This window comes from Cololabis saira, chromosome 5 (genome assembly GCF_033807715.1).
Source record: "Cololabis saira isolate AMF1-May2022 chromosome 5, fColSai1.1, whole genome shotgun sequence".
NCBI lineage: Eukaryota > Metazoa > Chordata > Actinopteri > Beloniformes > Belonidae > Cololabis > Cololabis saira.
The window spans coordinates 36,026,187-36,046,284 of NC_084591.1; the positions used below are offsets into that span (position 1 = coordinate 36,026,187).

The 20,098-nt window shown below is 38.8% G+C and overlaps 4 protein-coding genes across 5 annotated transcripts; 2 read left to right on the top strand and 2 right to left on the bottom strand.

The window, feature by feature from the left end:
- The first annotated feature begins 1,539 nt into the window (after positions 1-1,539).
- pstpip1a (proline-serine-threonine phosphatase interacting protein 1a) lies at positions 1,540-8,336 on the top strand. 2 transcript variants are annotated; one of them, XM_061721852.1, is made up of 15 exons: positions 1,540-1,697; positions 2,566-2,666; positions 2,758-2,832; positions 2,953-2,987; positions 3,083-3,189; positions 3,285-3,347; positions 3,769-3,873; positions 5,223-5,268; positions 5,730-5,809; positions 6,272-6,370; positions 6,453-6,549; positions 6,711-6,798; positions 6,900-6,976; positions 7,285-7,382; positions 7,471-8,336. In XM_061721852.1, the coding sequence occupies exons 1-15, from the start codon at positions 1,563-1,565 to the stop codon at positions 7,600-7,602; spliced, it is 1,338 nt and encodes a 445-aa protein (XP_061577836.1). In that variant the 5' UTR covers positions 1,540-1,562; the 3' UTR covers positions 7,603-8,336. The 2 variants fall into 2 exon arrangements, with proteins under 2 accessions (XP_061577836.1, XP_061577837.1); XM_061721853.1 differs by lacking the exon at positions 7,285-7,382 and having other exon boundaries at positions 7,471-7,611.
- A 137-nt stretch (positions 8,337-8,473) lies between these two features.
- On the bottom strand, positions 8,474-12,658 carry tspan3a (tetraspanin 3a). The gene is made up of 7 exons (XM_061721854.1): positions 12,487-12,658; positions 11,072-11,263; positions 10,866-10,940; positions 10,600-10,701; positions 10,351-10,503; positions 10,179-10,262; positions 8,474-9,284 (listed from the first exon to the last, which is right to left on the bottom strand). The coding sequence occupies exons 1-7, from the start codon at positions 12,547-12,549 to the stop codon at positions 9,192-9,194; spliced, it is 762 nt and encodes a 253-aa protein (XP_061577838.1). The 5' UTR covers positions 12,550-12,658; the 3' UTR covers positions 8,474-9,191.
- A 1,308-nt stretch (positions 12,659-13,966) lies between these two features.
- Positions 13,967-15,164, bottom strand: ch25hl1.2 (cholesterol 25-hydroxylase like 1, tandem duplicate 2). The gene is given in 2 exon segments (XM_061722784.1): positions 13,967-14,579; positions 14,965-15,164. Coding segments are annotated over 2 exon segments (813 nt in total).
- A 512-nt stretch (positions 15,165-15,676) lies between these two features.
- On the top strand, positions 15,677-19,322 carry si:dkey-31c13.1 (uncharacterized protein LOC100002197 homolog). The gene is made up of 5 exons (XM_061722641.1): positions 15,677-15,987; positions 17,012-17,196; positions 17,494-17,604; positions 18,581-18,722; positions 18,813-19,322. Exons 1-5 carry the CDS (start codon positions 15,876-15,878, stop codon positions 19,160-19,162), a joined length of 900 nt encoding a protein of 299 aa, XP_061578625.1. The 5' UTR covers positions 15,677-15,875; the 3' UTR covers positions 19,163-19,322.
- Positions 19,323-20,098: the final 776 nt, after the last annotated feature.

Here is a 20,098-nt window from a genome sequence, read left to right on the forward strand (position 1 = left end):
GTGTAAACCTTGATGACATGTTGATGACGACCAGTGATTAGAATCAGGTGTGTTGAAGACAGGGAAACATCTAAAACAGGAGTGTCGGACTCCAGTCCTCGAGGGCCGGTGTCCCTGCAGGTTTTAGATGTTTCCCTGCTTCATTGCACCATGATACAAGTGACTGTGTCATCAACAGAACTATCCAGACTTTGATGACAAGCTGGTGATGATGATTAATTAGAATCAGGTGTGTTAAAGCAGTGAAACATCTAAAACATGCAGCACACCGGCCCTTCTGGGATTCAGTTTGACACCTGTGATCTAAAACATGCAGTAGACTAGCCCTCGAGTACCGGCTTGTGTGCACCCCTGCTAATAATAATAATAATAATAATAATAATAATAATAATAATAATAATAATAATAATAATAATTATTATTATTATTATTATTATTATTATTAAAGCTGCAAGCACCGAGGGCCCTCACGCGTGCAATTTGCACCAGTTATGGTCAAGGACTCAAAACCGAGTCAGATGACACCACCCACGACTCTTTATGTCAAACCATTCAAAAGTTATGGCAGAAAGTAGGAACTATCAAATATGGACCAATCAGATGAGGGGGGGCGCGTGTTTTAGCGCCTATCGTCGCCACAGTAACGCTTTTGACTGAGAAAAGTAATGCGCATCGTCGCAGGATGGAGACGAATATTTTGATGTATAACACACCTGGGTTCACGTTATGGTTCGGGCGAAGAAACGCCTGAAGATTGCATAAATTGCGCCAAAATTACACAATTAATTCAAAATGGCCGACTTCCTGTTCGGTTTCGGCCATGGCGCCAAGAGACTTTTCTTTAAGTTGCGACATGATACAGGTGTGTACCGATTTTCGTGCATGTACGTCAAACCCTATTGTGGGGCTTGAGGCACGAAGTTTTCTAGGGGGCGCTGTTGAGCCATTTTGCCACGCCCATTAATGCAAACCATTAAATATCAAATTTTTTGCCAGGCCAGGCATTTGGTGACTTTTGGGGCACGTTTAGGGGGGAAAAAAGGCCCTCATTTCTTCGGAAGAAAAAAATAAATTAAAACGAGAAAAACAACGAGAACTCCTACACATACAATAGGGCCTTATAATAATGATTAATAATAATAATATACACTACAGATACAATTGGGTCCTCGCACTCGCAGTGCTCGGGCCCTAATTAAAAATACAAAATGTCTGAATCTGTCAGACTAACTACTGGATTGCATAATATTATAGGAAATTCCTGTTATTGTGTCAGATCATTGTGCATAGAGCCTTAACAAACAGTGAGGTACAGAGTCCAATTTCAAAAACTGTATGAGGCCATTTTAACAATATTTCACCAAATACACTTAGGTGGTGTTCAAAATAATAATCATTTAAACAAGTTTGTTTTTACTGTAGTTAAGCAAGTCATTTGAATGGTTAACTATCATTTCACATGTGAGCTCATTTGTAGTAACTGCAGGCATGTTGCAGCTCTTCCTCATTTGAATCAAATGACTAAGTTGGTGAGAGTTGCTGGGTGAAGGCTTGTTTCCTGAATGTGTCATGATCCATTTCGCTTGCATCAAGCCTCAGTCTGTTACACAGCAGGAGGTTTTAAAGTTAACTTCTCGTACAGGTACTACTTATTCACCGCCGAAAAGATGGCTTTACAATTTAAAGATGCCTTCTGGGTGAGTTTGTGTAGTTTTTAATTCCTCTCCTCATGTTTTGTGTGATGATTGTTAGAAGGTTTACTGAGCTGTGAGTGTCAGTCATTATGATCACTGCAGACTTGAATGAGAGTTCAGCAGTAAAAGAAAAAAACTTGTTTTTTTTAACACAGACTCGGCATGTGTTTAGTTGTAGAGTGACTTAAATTTACTACACTTTATCCTTTCTTTGGACTCCCATCTCTGCTCTTTTTTGTTGCTTTTTCTAATCTCGAAACTCATTGATGGATTCTTGTGAGCACTGATGAATGTAGTAATAAAGTATGTCATACACAGAGAAAAATGTTTTATTTTTTAGTTCAAAGAGCAAAGCAGCACTTCCCCACAGGGCTATTACCATGATAACCACTGACAATAAGGTGTTACCCATAGCTCTTTTTGTCTTTGTTGATCCTTCTTGGCTTCCATCACTGAGCTAGACGACCAGCAACAAGCATGAGATGCAGTCAGCCATGGCGTTCAGTTTGTGTGTACATCTTAGCTTTCATGTCCTATTTTCATTCCAATTTTAGTTTCTATATGCAAAGTATCCTGTCATTTCTGCTGTTGGGGACATTTGGCACATCTCCCACTTGTTTCCACTCACGACCTAGCATGCAATTTCCATTTCCATTTATTTCTAGATGAAAATGAGCAATAACATCATAATTAAAGAGCAGATCATCTATTCAAATAATCAGCTGTCAAACACTGATGACAACTTTGGGGTTGTTTTTTTTTTTATTTTGAGCATATTTGCATCAAATATAATTGAACAGATTGATTCATTTCTGTTTTTAATATTTTTATAATGGCTGATATTGAATTACCTGGTTTTCTGTGTTTCAAGGGAGTTGAGTTTATCAGCAATGTCGGTTATGAGACTATGATTCAAAGACTTAATGATGGTCGGCGGACATGCAAAGACATGGAGGAGCTGTTGAAAATGAGGTGGGTTTATAGGCACATTACTCCCTGCTTGCTAAGTTGTACCCACATTTATTAAGTGAGGTTCTGCTCTTATTTTAAACTGTTGATGTAGAGCATCCGCTGAGGAGAAATATGGGAAGGAACTCATCTCAATCGCACGTAAAGCCGGGGGTCTTTATGAGATCTGGTAGGTGTGTGTGGGGATGCAGTTCATCAGACGCTTATCATTCATTGTTCAGCAGTTTCGTAGTATCTGTGAATTGTCTTCATTAAAGTCATTTTAAGAATGTCCATTTTGCTTTTACAGCACTTTGAGAGCATCATTTGATGAAATGAAAACACGTAAGCAAAGGATACACAATCAACATTTTGAATGTTTTTTTTATAGGCACATAAAGTTTTCAGTTTGGTTATCTGTTCTTTTTTTTTCTCCTCAGAAATAGAAAACATAGGAAACTTGCACGTTCAGCTGTCAGGACTACTCAAGGATGAGGTGAAGCGAATGGAAGAGTTCAGAGAGCGGCAGAAAGAACAGAGAAAAAAGGTACCCATGAAATGCTTTCCACCACCCCCTCTCATTTGTGTCACCACAATATCGAATATAAAAATAATCTGTCTCACTGTTTTTTTTTCACCTAGTATGAAGTCATCATGGAAAAAGTTCAGAAGACTAAAGTCTCTCTTTACAAGAAAACAACAGAGGTAAATTCAGTTTGTTTTCATGGAAATGGTCTAAGTGGACGTTCATTTGAACCATTTCAGAGTTTTTAGTCTGAAATCAAAAATACCTTTCAATTCTGCAGATTGTAATCGATGCAACATAATAATCAGTTTCAGTTCAGCTCACTTCTGTTTAAATGAGGAAAACAAAGACGAGAAGACAAAACCTAACAATAATGTTTGAGCGTTTCTGTGCAGAGAGGAAGGAAGTGAGCTTCTTTCTTTCTTTTTTTCTCCTTTAAACATGTTTCTCCCACTGAACACACATGACTTCTTTTTCATGGTTGAACTCTTCCACCCATCCTTCCTGTTAGAGTTTCAGAGTTAAATTCTTATGAGCAAAGCGTGAGTGCCAAAGCCTTGAAGGTTTCTGTTTTGTTTTTTTCCCCTTTCCTACACCCAGTCAAAAAAATGTTACGAGCAACGCTGCAGGGAGGCAGATGAGGCGTCAGAAACGGCTGAAAGGACAGGCAACGCACCCACAGCCACTCCCAAACAGATTGAGAAGGTAAATGACTCAATGATGGCACAAACCGTTTCAGTTTGTAGAAGGAGCAACACTCATCAGCCACTCAATTAGGTACATAACGTGGTGAGTGTGTATGTGTTTACACACTATCTGTAGCAGAGCCAGAGGGGGGGCGAGGGGGCGGGCGCCCCGGGGCCCACAAGCTCATAGGGCCCAATGATAGGGCCCCGTTTTGTGTGATACGTTCAAATATAATCGTAAATTGTAGGCTATAATTACGATAAAATGTGTTCTTCTGAACAAGTTTGTGACTTTACTCTGCTTTCTGCAGCATAGGCCTATAGGCTTGGCTCAATAAAAGTGAGAATAAATGTTGTTTGATGGGTAGGATGAGGTGTTGTTGAACGTTAAAATGACTATCATAAGGGCCCATGGAGAATGCTCCGCCCCCTCTCTACTGAGACCCACTCTGCGCCACTGCACACTATCTCTCTCGAGTTACTCGCCTCATAATTTTTAACTTGAGTAAATAACCAAGAACATCTCAACATTCAGGCTTGCTCATCAGCTTGATCTCCTTGGAAAGATATCTATATGTTCCACTGAAAAGGTCACAGTTTACACTTTGCAGTACTCAAAAGTGGAAAATTGGTCCATGTAAATCGGACCTGTAAAGCGAAAAACCACATTATCCTCAGTTCTTGCTGTTCATCTCTAGACAAATCCTGAGCCATCTGGGTGTGGCTCTAAGACAAGTGATACATATGTTTTATGTGTTGTCATGCAGTCTCTCGCGTGCAGCAAAAAAACATGTCAATGAAAAGAGTAACATTTATGCTAATCCAGAGATATTACTGAATTAATCCCTGTACATTGATTTCTTGAAATAGCATCACAGAGTAACTTCACAGCAACCCACATGACCACCCCCCCATCCCCATCCCATTTGCAGTTGTGCTTCCGATTTGTCAGTCAAATTTGCCAAAAACTGGAACTTGAATTTCATGAAAGCATCATAGAGAGGAAGGAAAATAAAGAGGGATGCCTTTTAGAGAAGATCTCTGTTACTTACCACCGGCAAAGATAAATAACCATTCCATACGTGTAAAGCTCAATTCAGTTATTCAGAAAACACTATGGCTATTAGTTAATTATGCAGGGGTAAACTAATTTCCTTTCTGTCACAGTCACTGAAAGTACTAATAATCATAGTTGTGTGTGGTCAAATCTTACCCCAGAGAAATACGAAACAGTCACAACCATGTAATAGAAACACACTAGGCTCTATAGATATGAATGAAATACTTTAAGTATTCTTATCTCATCTGGAGTCATGTTTCTAAAACAAGAAAGCGCTCAAGCAAAGATCCTTTATCATTTTTTTTCAGATTAACAACAAATCTAAGCAGTGCAGAGAGAATGCAGAAGAAGCCGGTAAGCACAAAAAGTCTAAAAAGTTCAGTTTTCATTATAAAATTATCGTGCCAGGAAACTGCAGGAAATTACCACCTACTTTTTTTCTTAGAACGAGGGTCGTATGAACTTCTCACATTGTACTGATATATGAATTGTGCATCAACATTTTCATATCACTAGAGAGAACAGTTGAATACTACATGTTTTCACCAAACACTCACTGACAAGGGTGGAAATATGAAAATAATTATTTTGGTAGTTCCTAGAAGTTCCTAAGAGAAGGAACAAGCGCTCTTTTATGTTTCCTGTAGCGGCTTATATGACTTTCACAACAGTGTAATTGTTTTTGTTCCTATTCACATACCTCTTTCACTTCATCAATGTTTCCGTCATTGAACAGGCAGAAACAGGCCTGTTGACATTGCCCCACGGCTGTGTTTTAACTAACACTGGGTTATTTGAACATCTTTCATCTCTAGAGAAACAGTACAAGTCAACCCTTCTGCAGCTCGACAAGGTCCGTCAAGAGTGGGAATCAACACACATCGAGACGTGCGAGGTATGGCTAAAACATGCGAGCTTTGACGTAGAGTGAAAAGACCACAGGTCTGTTTTAGTCTGTGAGGATATGCAGCACTTCTCCTTATAACACAGTGAGTCACTAATCTATAAAAATGTTTCCGGCTAAGTTGGGCAACAAAGTCTTCCTTTTAAGTGATCGCATCAACTGTGGTAAAACACACATTCAGCAACTACAAAACCACCCCTATAAGGGCAGCTGCCAGTGACACCTCACAGCGCAGTGCTCACACGCGCACACAAACCTCAAAAAATATAGAGGGAAAGTATAGATAGAAGTACACTCTGACTGTTATGAAGCATTTAAAACAGCAAATCACAGGTTCACACCTTATGTGCTGAAGGTGTTGAGGCTCAAAGCCATGTGGTGCATTGCAAACGTGAAACAAAACTGCATTAGAGCTTCTTCAGATCATTTACTAACGACTCTGTGACTTTACAGATGTTTCAGCAACTAGAAGAAGATCGAATCAGTGTACAAAGGAATGCCTTATGGGTCCACTGTAACCATTTTTCAATGCAGTGTGTAAAAGATGATGAGGTGGGTGAATGTTGACGTTTTCGGTGATCAGTGTCGCAGCAATTTCTGTTTAAAATCCCCTGATGACAAACTGCTCTTTCAGTGTTACGAGACCATGAGAAAAATTCTTGAAGCCTGTGACATTGCCGCAGACAACGCCTGCTTTGTGGAGACTAAAAAGATCCAGCCAACCCCCCCTGGTAGGGACTCAACCTGCAACTTTCCCCATGTTAATTTGACTATGTTCCATGTTATTCATTTACATTTTATCTCCCATCTGGGTAGACGCCACCTTACAAGCGGCAGCTTTGTTTTTTTCTATTTACCTAATTGAAATTCAATGCTTTTTTTCCCCCCACAGCTCCAATTGAATTCCAAAATTACTACGAGAGCAACGTTTCAACCGAGAGAAATAGCAGTATTGGTTTTGTAGGAGGAGTCCGTAAAAGGTCAAACCTTTCTGAAAATGTCAAACTTTTAGAAATAATTTTTTTTAATGCACTGTAATGTTCATGCGAGCCTCTTACAAACAACTATATTCAACTTGCAGGTTTTCAAATCTACTGCAGGGGAACTACCCCAATGGCTCCAAGCTGAACATCGACGAACCAGCTGCGCAGCCTGCTGGTATAGTAACGTTTCTAAATTAACAAGAACTTTTATAGACAACAAATATCACTCTCTAGGTCACTTAAACTATAAAAAAAAGGGCGCCGTCAATGCAAAAAAAACAAAGATAGAGTTCTAATGGACGGATTTCCTTTAATATAAATGTATGTGTGTGTATATCTATCTATCTATGAAAGCTCACATGACAGCTATGTTTTCACATGAAAGAGTTGTGAGAATCGTCAGCTCTTCACAGGTCTGATTAGATGCGATATTCTTTATTAAAAATTTCAAGCTGCCTTGAGTAACAGATTTTCTGTCCTCAGCAAATATATCAGATGGCGTATATGCTGCTATTCCTGGACATCAGGGACCCCAGCTGAGCAGTACAGAGTACAAAGTTGTCTACACCTATGAAGCTCAGGTCAGATATTGCGAATAGTTAGTTTAAAAAAATAAGATGTAAAAAAAAAAAAAGATTCTGTTAAATTGTCACTTCTGTCTTTCTTTAGAGGGAGGATGAACTCTCGGTTACGGCTGGGGATGTAGTGGTCGCCTTGGATCCAGGTGAAGACGGCTGGTGGATGGTGCAAATAAATGGCTCCTCTGGACTAGTTCCAGGCTCTTATCTTTCTAAAGACTGAGTTTATCAGAGGGCATGTACATTTTTTTGTAAAAACGTCATTTCAAATGACCTTTTACCTCTATTGTAAGTTTTTTTTTTTAATTTTTTATCTCTATTGTAAGTATCACTGAAGCCGATGAATAGGATTTGAACTCACAACTCTCACACCACCTCGTGGTGGAAATGTAAATTACACTGAGGCGACCGATAACTCAAACTATTGTCAACTAGATTTGCTGATCTCTTGCACTAAAAGTTATTCATTGTGTTTTTTGGTTGTTGCATATTTGGTGATTTTAAGTCTGGCAGAATGATTATTCCCATTGAGCTGAAAATCATTTACTGTTTGTATTGTATTTATTCAACATGGAGGTTGCATCTCCAGGATGTGTTTTCTCTCTATACAAACATGCTTTTTAGCATGTGCTGCTCCACTGTCCTTTGTATTTATTTTATCACTGGTTTACTTTTGTGGCAAAGGCTATTTTTTTTAATTCAGATTACAAAATCTGTAAAGACTCTTTACAGGTCATGTGGCTGAGCAGTCTGATCTCTTTGGTGTCCAGTTACTCTGCGGTGGGTAAATGCCCAGTCAGTCTCTTCAGGTAACGAGAGTGGAGTCCTTTCAGATTGGCGAGAACGTTTACAATGTTTGCTCAGAGATAACAGTCACATGTGACATATATGTAAAGTTACTTGGATAACTAAATCTACTTTAAGAACCTCTTTACACTTCTCCATCATGGGAAATTCTTAAACATTGATATCCTTTATTTGGGTTCAGTCTTTGCAGTGCTAACACCCAGTAAATTTACTTTTTGTCTTTACAGAAAGGAAATAAAACAAAGAACAAATCAGCTGAAAAGAAACACATGCTGTGGCAGTGAAACTTAAACCAGAAAACAAATGCTGTTTAATTTCAATCTTTCACCTTACATACATTCTATTTACATTCTTAAGTCATTCCCTGCTAAATAACAACAGAGCGTGTTTTAAAACTACACGCAGTGGAGCGTTGAGACCAAAACAAACAGCAGTGAGATAAAAATCTATCGAGTTTAGGTTTCCTCCTTAAAGTAAACATCAATTAGGCCAAAGATAATCAAGTTATATAATTCGCACACAAAATCATGCAGTACCATTTACTTGGGCTCTGGTATTATTTGTTCCTTATACTGGTGAAAGGTAACATTTCTATACAGCAGACACACTTTAATAGTAATACTTAAAGTAGTAGCAGAGAAGGTAAAACCGGAAATTGTCTTTTTAATTCAATTAAAATACAGATATTAAAAGTAAGCTTTAATACAGTCTCTCCCTATACACTCACCTGTTTAAGTGAGTGTGTATAGTAGAGACTACCTCAGTAAAGACTGTTTTAGGTTAAAAAAAAACAAGCTTTTACATCCTCATGTCATCTTTAGAACAGAGGAAAGATCTCTTTTCCTTATGACTGTCAATGAATTTGGCCTAAAGCTTTTTCTTTGAAAAACCTGAAATATATAAAGTAAATGTATTGTGTGATAGTTAACATGGTAACAGATTTTGTTTTTTCATGCTCTCACCAATTACACAATTCTGAAGGAGGGTTACAGAGGGATGCAGCGTTTATGCACGGGTGCCCTCTGTAATCAGTAGATCGTAGGCAGGATCTCTGCTTCTGCGGCACAGCACGATAAAAGCACACAGCATCCCCAGCACCTGGAGGAGAGACCATTATTAGTTTTAAAATACACAGGAGTTCTTTCCCCCACTCCACAGACCCTTCAATAACAAATATGTAGACCATTGTATCCACCCATCCACTTATCTGGGATTGGGTCGTGGGGGCAGCAACCTGAGAAAAAAGGGCCAGAGCTCCCTCTTGCCAGCCAACTTCTCCAGCTCTTCTGGGGAAACAAGGCTTTTCCACAATTCAGCCGAGTGACCCATCTATTCACCGTGCCCAGGCTACACCCCGGGGCCTCCACCTGGTTGGACAAAACTCCTCCCTGGGAATGCATCCACAGAGAATCTTAACCAGATTTCGAAACCACCTTAATCTGCTCCTTATGGTGTGGGGGAGCAGCAACTCCACCCTCAAATGTTGAGCTTCACATCCCATCTTAAAAGGGAGAGTCCAACCAACCCAGCAGAAGGAACAGCTGCCTCTATCTCATTCTCTCAGTCACCACCCAGAGTTTGTGACCATCGGTTAGAAACACAGACTGACCTGTGAACGGAGAGCCTCGCCTTCAAATCTAAACCCTTGAGATTCATAGTATGAGATGCAGTCAAGTCAAGTGACATTGCAGGCTGACAACAGTCCAGATCCCAAACCCTCACCCTCCCTTGTAGGAAAAATACACCAACGCTGATAAAAGCTAGTGCTTCAGTACTTGATATGCATTTCTGATTCTTTGGGTAATCAAAACACAATAGTTCTTCCTTCCATGTGATTCTGCATTAATAAGATCTGTTATCTGTACAGAATTTCCATCTCACACATCAAATTTCATTTAATTCAACCATGTGTGTGTTATTTGGCAAATGGGCAAAAGTTAAAAAAAGAAAAAGTACAGAAATAAGAATAGTGTCTTAATAGAAGTAAAGTACCTGTATGGCAGCAAATGTCAATGCGGTCCAGATAACGTACATCATTATCTCCTTCAACTTCTTCACAACAAGGGCTTCACAACCCTACACACAAGTCAAAAGATATGTTCAAGCAAACATGAATATTTCTGGTGGAGGGGTCAAAAGAGAGACGGATTTAGAGGATTTTTACTTCTTGGTAGAGATCCTCAGGGCGGGTAAGGGAACCTGTGCAGCTTGCTATGTTAGATTTGCAACAACTGATGGGTGCGCTGTTGTTCTTTGATTCTTCATACCAGCGTGTACGCTGCCAGTCCGAGTAATTGTGGATCCCACAACACTGAAGCTGTATAAGAAAAACAACAAACGTCCAATATTGGTTTGAGCTACATGGAAACGCATCACAAGACTGGTGATCAAATAAAGACGGCTTTGTCCTTACCTGTCTCTGAATGTAGTCGATGGCACGGCTCTGAGCATTGCTGTTGGTGCCATTGTACTCATCGTACACTTTCATGATGGAACTATTAACCTCATCTTCAACCTGATAATAGTTAAGAAAGGTGTCACAATATTTCTTGCCACATCTCTCTGGACGTTTCAGATCATACTGTGGCAATCACTTTAGACAAGGTTATGAGCGGATGACAAGTATCACACAACAGCAGTGAGAACAAATATACACCAGATTATATTTGACTTTCTCACCTTTGCTCTGTAAACGTATCCGAGAACCACCACTGCCACTTCCGTGATGAAAACCAGCAGCAGAATGACGACAAACTGTGAATTACATTTCAAGATTGAAGATACATATAGGCTACAACACATACACCTTTTTCCACCTACTTCTAACAACTGATATTGTAAGCTGTATTAACTCTTGAGGATGATTTAGAAACTGGCTTATTTACCGTTGTCAGTCCACAGTGGCTCTCTCTGACAGTAGCGTAGCACCCAAAGAGCCCAGTAATGAAGAGGAGGGCTCCAACTGCTATGATGACGACTGCGGGGATGAGAGTGTACACGTCCTCAAAGAAGTGATCATAGTCATCGTAAGTAATGAAGACGTAGGCTCCAACGTAGCACAAGATACCAGCAGCAGCCTGCGTGTTGCAACAAGAAGAAATGTTCAAATTACATTGCAACCCACAGAGTAATTGTAAAAAGGTTAAAGGTGTATTACTTAAAAATGTTTTTTTGGCATATTTAAGCAAGGGTCTTGATTCTGCCATGTGGATATACATAAAAATGAAAACAATATTATTGGGCTGCTGCAAAAAAACAATCAATCAATCAGATCAGTGATGTAACATGCTGCAGAAAAAGAAAGTATGAAAACAACCGTCTTTGCAGTGGGATGCATTATTTCATTTGTCAATTATTTTAAATCCTTTGTCAGGCACTTTATACCATATTTTTTTAAAGATATTTAGATATCGGCATTATAACATTATTGCTTCAAATAATAGATGTCAAGTGATTTGTTTACTTCAGGTCACAAACAGGAGAAGATGATTAAGGGGCTCCTTTTTCTCCAAGTGGTGGAGATGATAACCCACCAGATACACTCACATTCACCCCTGGTTCAATTTAGAAATGCAAATCAATCAGTCAATCAATTGTAAACTGCATAAGTCATCTCATTTTGAGTTATGACTTTAATAATTGGCACCGTTTCAAAGAGGATCTAGCAGTGCTCTCCTGTTTCAATACACCCAACAAGGTCAACAACTTCTCAAGGGTGTTGATATTCGTTTTACATGAAATGTATATCATCACTAAGACACTGTAAGCCCTTCATAAAAATAAATAAATGTGAATTCAAGCCTAATTAGATTTCTTTTCCCCCAAATTGCAAGTTTTTCATTTCAGGGACACAAACTATAAAGTAATGCTTTCTTTTTCTTTATTTTAAATCAAATGTTAATGGAAAGCTGCGTTTCCTCTGAGCTGCGAGTTCTGCTGAGTCATGTTGTCTGAACCTCCTGGTGCAAAAGTCAAAGCTCAACTCCAAAGACAGCTTAAACAAAAGGGTCGCTTCAAGTTAAAGTACCATTTCCCCAAATTTCACAACTTCTTAATTTGTATTTAACGGGGTGAAATGGTTGTCCTTTGATCCTGAACCGGGACGTGCAGCTAGTTGAGCAGCTGGCCGCAGCCAGATAAGGCTGATTTATGGTTCTGCGTTAAATCGACGCAAAGCCAACGGCGTACGGTACGCGGCGACGCGCACCCTACGCCGTGTGCTCTGCGTTGGTGTAACGCAGCACCATAAATCAGCCTATAGCCGGGGTGCCGTCCGTGGCGCACAGCCCTTCAAACCTACCCAGAATATCAGGTTCAGGAAAACCAGGACTGTTTTCGACGACGTGACGCCACAGTGCCCCATCTTGAAGCCGGGGTTGATGTCTGAAAACACGTCCCCGCCAGCTGCAGCAGTCAGTGACGGCTCTCCATGTCCCTGACACACACAGGTCAACCGGAATAACTACCGGATTATATCCGCAAACAACAGCACTCACGCAAAATATATTATAAGCCCAAACAATAAATACACACAGCTTAATTAATGTTCTATAACCAACAACAACCTAGTCTTTATTATATATGTGACATGCTTAAAAAAAAATTGTTGCGGTTAATCGAAAAGGGAAAAGGAGTGATTTGCTGCCACCTAGTGGCTGAATGTGTGCACTGCTATGCATGGAGAAAGGTCACTTTTAAGGGTGAAGATGTTACATTGATTCATTTCACAAAGATTTTGATTGGATTCAGGAGCCTAAGATCAATATTTGATTTGATTTTTATTTGTCTCAAACATGCACAAGCATAAAACAAACGGTACATATACAAATATAAGAAAAAGACACAAAAGTGCACATTACGATATACATACATACATATATATATACACTGTATATATATATATATATATATATATACACTGTATATATATATATATATATATATATATATATATATATATATATATATATATATATATGTATATAAATACACACAAATATACACATACATACACACACATACACCTATACATATACACATCCATTTACACACATATATTCACACATACATACATACATACATACATACATACATACATACATACATACATACATACATACATACATACATACATACATACATACATACATACATACATACATACATACATACATACATACATACATACATACATACATACATACATACATACATACATACATAGATTGATATTTTCATTTTGTATTAATGCTATTCGATCGTTCATCGTCAAAGTCAAATATATATCGATGTAGATCATTACACATCATAGATTTTTACATACAGTCGGGAGTTACTGGTCAAGTTGTATGGCGTGAATAGATGTAAGAAGAAAAACTGCTGTCAAAATAGAAATCGGTGAACAGAACATAGAGCCATGCATCTTGATTAAGCTGGAGTGAGGTTAAACATGTTTATACTTTATACAGATATCTTTATAAAAATGCTGTCCTTTTCTCTTATTTTAAAGAAGATAATCAAAATAAATCTTGAAAACACAGTTTATATAAGCAGGAGTGTAAAGTAAGTCATGGTAAAAGCAGAATCTGTTTCAAATTTAAAAAATCACACATTTATAGGAATTATCTGGATAACATATTTATGTGTAAATGAAAGCAAATTCCGTAACATAATTAACAAATTGTTATTATTTTTGCCTTAATGTTTATTGTCATAAGCACTGATTTATACCAAACATAGCAACATAAAAGCACAACCCTCTAAATACTGTCAACTCTCTGCTAATTCATAGCACTTGACTTTAGATCGGCATGTGTGCCAAATATTTTATCCCAGGCACTAAAGTGCGGTGCAAAATTGGTGTTGGGCTTCTGATGGTGCACATCGTGTTTGCCGGGGCCTCCATAGATGCCAAACGGTATCAGACGTGATGTGGACCAGGGGAAATCATAGCCACATTGATCTTCAATGGAAACGTACACGTGTAGTACCATGAAAGCCCACGTGCTGAGAGGATGACATTTAAGGATCACACGATTCAGGGGGGTCCAAAAACCCACTATGATCAGTTCCCCGCCACCCAGGCACTGGGTGGCAAGAGCAAAGGGAGAGGAATAATTGGGGTGGATAGCGTGGAAGATGACATATAACCAGCGGATCTTGTGATTGACCAGGTGCCAAATGAAGTACTGGAAGTCAAACAGCAGGAGATTCCCTGTCACTCCGGCAGTTAGCTCCAGTAGAGTCGCTTGGTCTGGCAAGTCCACGGGTGGTCTCCATGCCCACTGAGCCACTAAAAACACATGGTTATACAAGGTGACACCAGAGCAATGCAGCTATGTAGAGGCTGCGGGCCGACACCCTGGTTGTATCTTGAATTGTTGCACCCATGGCTAGTGTTGTGGCCATTTAAGTTGAATTTTTGTTTGGTAACCTTTAGACCCTCCCCTTTATTGAAGTGGTTAAGAACACACCGGGGGACATGATTGAATTTTCTTTTGTTTGTCAAATGTCCAGTGTGATGACGGGAGGTTTTTGTAAAATAATTTTTTGACCACTTCTTTGGACTTGTATTATCAGATTAAGTTAACTATCATTTTCATTTAAGTTGTAGGATAGTTTTGTGAATTATTTTGATAGAAATAAAGGACATATCATTTTAAAACAATCAAGTCACGGAAGCGTGTTAATCAAACAAATCATCTGTTACCACCGAAGGCCTTTATTGGAATACCTTTAGATTTTTTGGGGTTTTTGGAGCGTAGAAGGCTGTGACAGCCATTTATCCCCCAGGATGTCACACACAAGGAAAGGGAGGCAGAAAATAAAATAAGAAGAAGCCGTCCATACAATATGGAACAGTGGCAATCTCAAATAGTCAGTGTAACTTAGCTGCAGGCTGTCCCCCAGAGGCTGCAGCAAAGAGTGTTCTCCAAAATAATGTATCCATCCATGCACACTGTTCTGTCCAAGATGCATTCTCAAGAAGGATAAAATCACAAGTAATATCTAAGTTCTGCAGCTGCGTCAGCCAGAAACAACAGCTTTGGTCAGCGCTTTGTGCCGTGAGTTTATCTCTTGGTTTGATATCAGGTGACAACCAGGTGCAAATAAATAATTCATACATTCTGGTTAACTGGTGACCATTAGCACTATTTTCGCATGATGAAATCCAGTTTAAACCTCCAAAATCAAGGGAATTGATTAGCAATTTCCAACAAGACAAAGTATAATCGAAAATACATCAGTTACACTCTCAATAAAACACTCCCAACTATTTAAATACTTTTAAGAGCCACTACTCGATACTGGAACTAGTGATCTGAAGTACATTTCAGTTGCATGAGACTTCTCTCAACCGGTGTATCACATGTAATGCCAGAGAATTCATTTTTTAAACCTCCAGGACTGTAGTAGGCGCCAAACTGATCTCAGTTCAGTGTGCAACACCAGACCTTCCTCTTCCTGTGGCTGAAATCACCTGAGAAATTCACGGGTTTGTTTGGTTCCATCACGGATCCGATTTTCAAAATCTCAAGATTCATGTTAGATTGGATCGGCGGGACGGACGGGCTGATGTTGTTGTTAATGACTTAAAGCTTCATAAACGCACCGTTGCGGTTTGTTGTAAACCGTATTTGCTTCTTCATCATTTGCATCTTTTTCCCTCCTTGGAGACAAATGTGAAACATGACACAGCTTCAGGGCTGCACCGAAGTAGACGCGCTCATCGCGAAGCTGGAGGAGGAGTCGCGCACTAAGTTTATCACTTTTTCAGTGGACCGCCATTACAATGACAAAGGTAAAAGAAAAGCAAAATAAACTAAACAAAACAAACAAAATATTAACTAGAGAGAAAAGCCCAAACTGAAGTAAAAGCACTACAATCCAAACAGTTAGTTATGCTTATATGGTTCTAACTATGGTTATGTTACAAATGTTATTAATCTTTTTGCCAAAAAACGATACCTTTTCCCTTTAAGTGGTTCCTACATCTTAAAACAAAATATTTTTAGATTAAAGAGCAGCAGTGACAACTTAATTGATGATAATTCAAAAGCAGGTTTGGTGTTAGTGCTTCAGGATCTGTCCTGAATTTAAATCCCACAAGTCACAGGCTTGTATGATATTGACAGAAGTTGGTCAGATTTATCCGTTGACGATTATACATTTTTTTTGTCAGGTGATATTTCACTCGTGTATTTATACATTTTCACAAATTCTTTAAAATCACTGGAAAAATGGGGATTTTTAAACAGCCCCCGACTCCATCCCGCCTCAATTTAACCTTCATCAGGTAAGATCCACATAGGCCTACTTAACTTTTACATGCAGACATTTAACATTTGTTAGTGATTTGGTCAGTAAATAAGATTATATTTGGATTAAAACTTTTTTTTTTTAAAAAGGAATAAAACTTTTGTAGTAAACTTAAAAATAAATGATTTATTTTATTCAATTTTAATTAGTTTTAAAGCAATTCATCCATTGTAGTAGGATATGGATAAATTGTGGCAGTTGAAATAAAGAAGAGAGAAAATCAATTAAAGCCACTACTTAGTATGTTGGATACATTGCAAACACAGACTGTAATCATAATAACCAAGATGATTATGATCTGTATTTTACACCTTCAGTAGGCAACTGGTCAGCAGGGTGGGATGGGACGACTGAGGTGATGCGTTACCTGAGTATTCACCACAGCAAGATATCTTTATTGGAGTACAAATGACAGTTGCTCAGTATCTTAATATCCGCTGGATATGACCAATGTTGTGAGTTAATGGGCACATCAGTCGACTAACAAAATGATACATCTGTTACAGATTGGCAGCCCTTACCCATCAACCGGGTGCACTGGCAGTGGGCTGGCGGCTCCGGGATGCCAGCTATTGAATTCACAGGGATTCCTTTTATGTTTGTGGGGTCTAAAAGGCTCGTCTGCCATCAAGGGAAAGACCTTGCTGTCGCCCAGAAGAGGAAGTACTTCGAGGAAAAGGCACGAAAGATGGTGAGTTGCCCGCAGCATACAAGGCATCTATGTAAGCGGATATAACGTGCATGTGTGTGCATCACCCACACCACAAACACTTCACCCACTCTCACACTCACTCATGAAACTGGGCAAGAAGTGCTCGTATACATCGGTTTGTCTTCTGTTAGCATGCATGTCCTTTTATCACATCACAATTCACCACAGATTCATTTACCTACACAACAACTGCTTCTCCACTTCACATTTATATATCTTAAATGCCAGCGTGTAAACATTCTGTAGTTATATTACAATTCCCTCCTCGTTAAATAGTTGGAGGACCATAGTCTTGACAGCCAGAAATCTCGTCGGCCATCTACAAAGAAGGTGGGATGCCCAGCAGCCGTGTCAATCAGCAAGATTGCAACATTCCCTAAATTCAAGGTTGGTGATGAGATAGTGTCTGATGATCACATAATCCTATTAGAGATCGAATGATATGTAAGTCATATAAGCTCTGCAGTGAATTTGATCGAAACGTGTGGAATAGTTGTATTAAGGGCAGAAATTGGCAGAGACATGGCAGAGAACCTGGAAGAGTTTTCTTTTGTGTTGCATAATCTTTTATTTCAGTAAAACTACAAGCAATTTTTGACTTGATATAGGATGTCCGCTCTTCAGTGGTTTGGGCCTCACTTTTTATATTTTTTTGTTTCATAGAGAAGCAAATGTTTTCATGACAGTTGTGGACTGCAGGCAGATCAGTTATCAGCTGGGTTATTGAAGTATGGATCACTGCCAAGTGCACCAATGTACCTATACAACATACTTTCTCTTGAAATGATCTCTGATAACGAACTGTCTTGTAAGTAGACTCCTATGTTTTTTTTGTTGTGACTCCTATGTAAGAACAGAAGGTTTAGTGCAGCTTCTTGTTTTTAGTGCTTTTTGTTTGCGTCCAGTATTTTTTTGCACTTTTTTATTTGCAATTTTTTCACACGTACACAAAACTGTTAGCTATTAACTGTTGCAAAAGACTGCAAAAACATGTGGTTGTGTGTGTGTGAAATAAAGGGTCCTCCTTAGGGGAAGATATTAAGTTCATGGGCTCATTTTGTTATTTAATTTTGTCTATAAAGAACATATTCACTTCAATGCCCAATTTTTAACACCTGTTTGTGAGCTCGTCCGTGCTAATTTCTTTCAGAAAATCCTTCACTTTGCTCGAGGCGGCAACAACACGGATACAAATAATTCCGGGAAACCTTCTTGAAAGCTATTACTTTCTTTCATTTCATTCTTTTTTATTTTCTAGCAAGGCCTTATCCCAGTTGAATCATGTGTGTTGAATTGCCTGTCGTTGATACTTTTCATTTCTTTCAATAACCACTATTATGATCTCCATATATTTACATGCTAGGTGGATGAAAACACAGAAAGAAGTAAGAAGGCAGCTTCCAAGATGCTGAGAATGGCCTTGGAGAGAGATCCAGTAATATGGGAAACACGCTACGCTGTCACACATTTAAGTGAGCATGCTGGGCATGCGAATGGAATAAATGGTACTAAAACAATCAGAAAACAATATTAAAAAAAAAACCCAACCTCAAATGAAAACTATAGGTTGATGTTTCCATTTTCTTTCCTTAAAGGGACAGTCGCAGCCTCAGAATGTGAAACTAACCCACGTAAACGACCGAGGAAATCCGCCCTGAGGAAGAAATGTGTCAAACTCACTAAACAACTCATGGACTGCGTACATGTTATTGAGGATCAATGCACACTTGAGGAACTTTCACAAGTTTTAAGCACCCTTCTGAAAAACCTCACACCTCTGACCACCAGTATGGATGGAGAATCACCTCATCTGGAGGCAAAGAGGGCCAAACTTTTATCCACCATTCCAGCAGCGTTGTCACAGAGGTGCATTGGGAGATCGATATCCACACACTCTGGCATCGAGAGCGATCATTCAGAAAACACGCAGGAGCTCCCCACTTAAATCTGTTTACATTTTCTTTCACAAACCTGCACACTGTGATATGGATTGTCATTGCATTGTTTCACTTTCCATGATGGTAATTCCTGCATTTTCTTGTCCAAACATACGTTACAAGTGCACATATTTATGTAATAAATTTCTTTTAATACACGTTTACAAAGTGGCAACATTAATTGCCTTTACTTACAGGGTCAGAATTTCCGTACTTGTAAAAGGGGACAAAATGTTAATGCAGTATACTACAACCATCTGTCCTCTTTAGTTACGGCTTCTGTTGTTCAAGTGTAATTAAGTATTTACTTCTACCTCCACTGGATTTCTGCAGAAAACATGTTATGTTTTTCTATATTATATTCATATGACAGCTTTAGATACTAGTTCAAAACTGCATTTAAAATGGGCTCTTTAAATCAATATTAAATCATCAAATACACTTTAAAGTACCGGTATGTCATATATAGTGGGGCAGTTGGATTTTTTTTTTTTTTTTTCCATTTTGTCTCTCATAGTTGAAGTGCACCTATGATGGAAATTACAGGCCTCTCTCATCTTTTTAAGTGGGAGAACTTGCACAATTGGTGGCTGATTAAATACTTTTTTGCCCCACTGTATATGAAATACTTCCTCGAGTACACCAATGGAAGTAAATGTATGGAAGAGTTGATATTGCTCATTGAATACACATTTCTTTTTGAAAGATTACTTTTTTTAAAAGTCTAATTCTTACCCATTTTAAGCAGACATTTTATTTTATTATGTTTGAAGTCTTTTATCCTCTAATGCCCTGTTTGTTTCCAAGATTCTTTTCATTTTAATTTATTTGTATTGTCCATAGGTCTTGTATCTGTTTACTTTGTTCATCAGCTGGAGTTAGGAGCTGTGTGACTTAAGCATCAAAATCAATCCTTGAAAATCAGAACCCCTGCCTTTTGAGGT

Excerpts from the sequence above, each read along its gene's own strand:
- pstpip1a (XM_061721852.1), top strand. The coding sequence starts at position 1,563 with ATGTGTCATGATCCATTTCGCTTGCATCAAGCCTCAGTCTGTTACACA. Across the intron at positions 3,348-3,768 it reads TTTACAAGAAAACAACAGAG|TCAAAAAAATGTTACGAGCA; the intron begins GTAAATTCAGTT and ends TCCTACACCCAG. Across the intron at positions 6,799-6,899 it reads GTAGGAGGAGTCCGTAAAAG|GTTTTCAAATCTACTGCAGG; the intron begins GTCAAACCTTTC and ends TTCAACTTGCAG.
- tspan3a (XM_061721854.1), bottom strand. The coding sequence starts at position 12,549 with ATGGGGCACTGTGGCGTCACGTCGTCGAAAACAGTCCTGGTTTTCCTG. Across the intron at positions 10,702-10,865 it reads GATACGTTTACAGAGCAAAG|GTTGAAGATGAGGTTAATAG; the intron begins GTGAGAAAGTCA and ends AACTATTATCAG. Across the intron at positions 9,285-10,178 it reads TGACATTTGCTGCCATACAG|GTGCTGGGGATGCTGTGTGC; the intron begins GTACTTTACTTC and ends TCTCTCCTCCAG.
- si:dkey-31c13.1 (XM_061722641.1), top strand. The coding sequence starts at position 15,876 with ATGACACAGCTTCAGGGCTGCACCGAAGTAGACGCGCTCATCGCGAAG. Across the intron at positions 17,605-18,580 it reads CAACATTCCCTAAATTCAAG|GTGGATGAAAACACAGAAAG; the intron begins GTTGGTGATGAG and ends TTTACATGCTAG. Across the intron at positions 18,723-18,812 it reads GCATGCGAATGGAATAAATG|GGACAGTCGCAGCCTCAGAA; the intron begins GTACTAAAACAA and ends CTTTCCTTAAAG.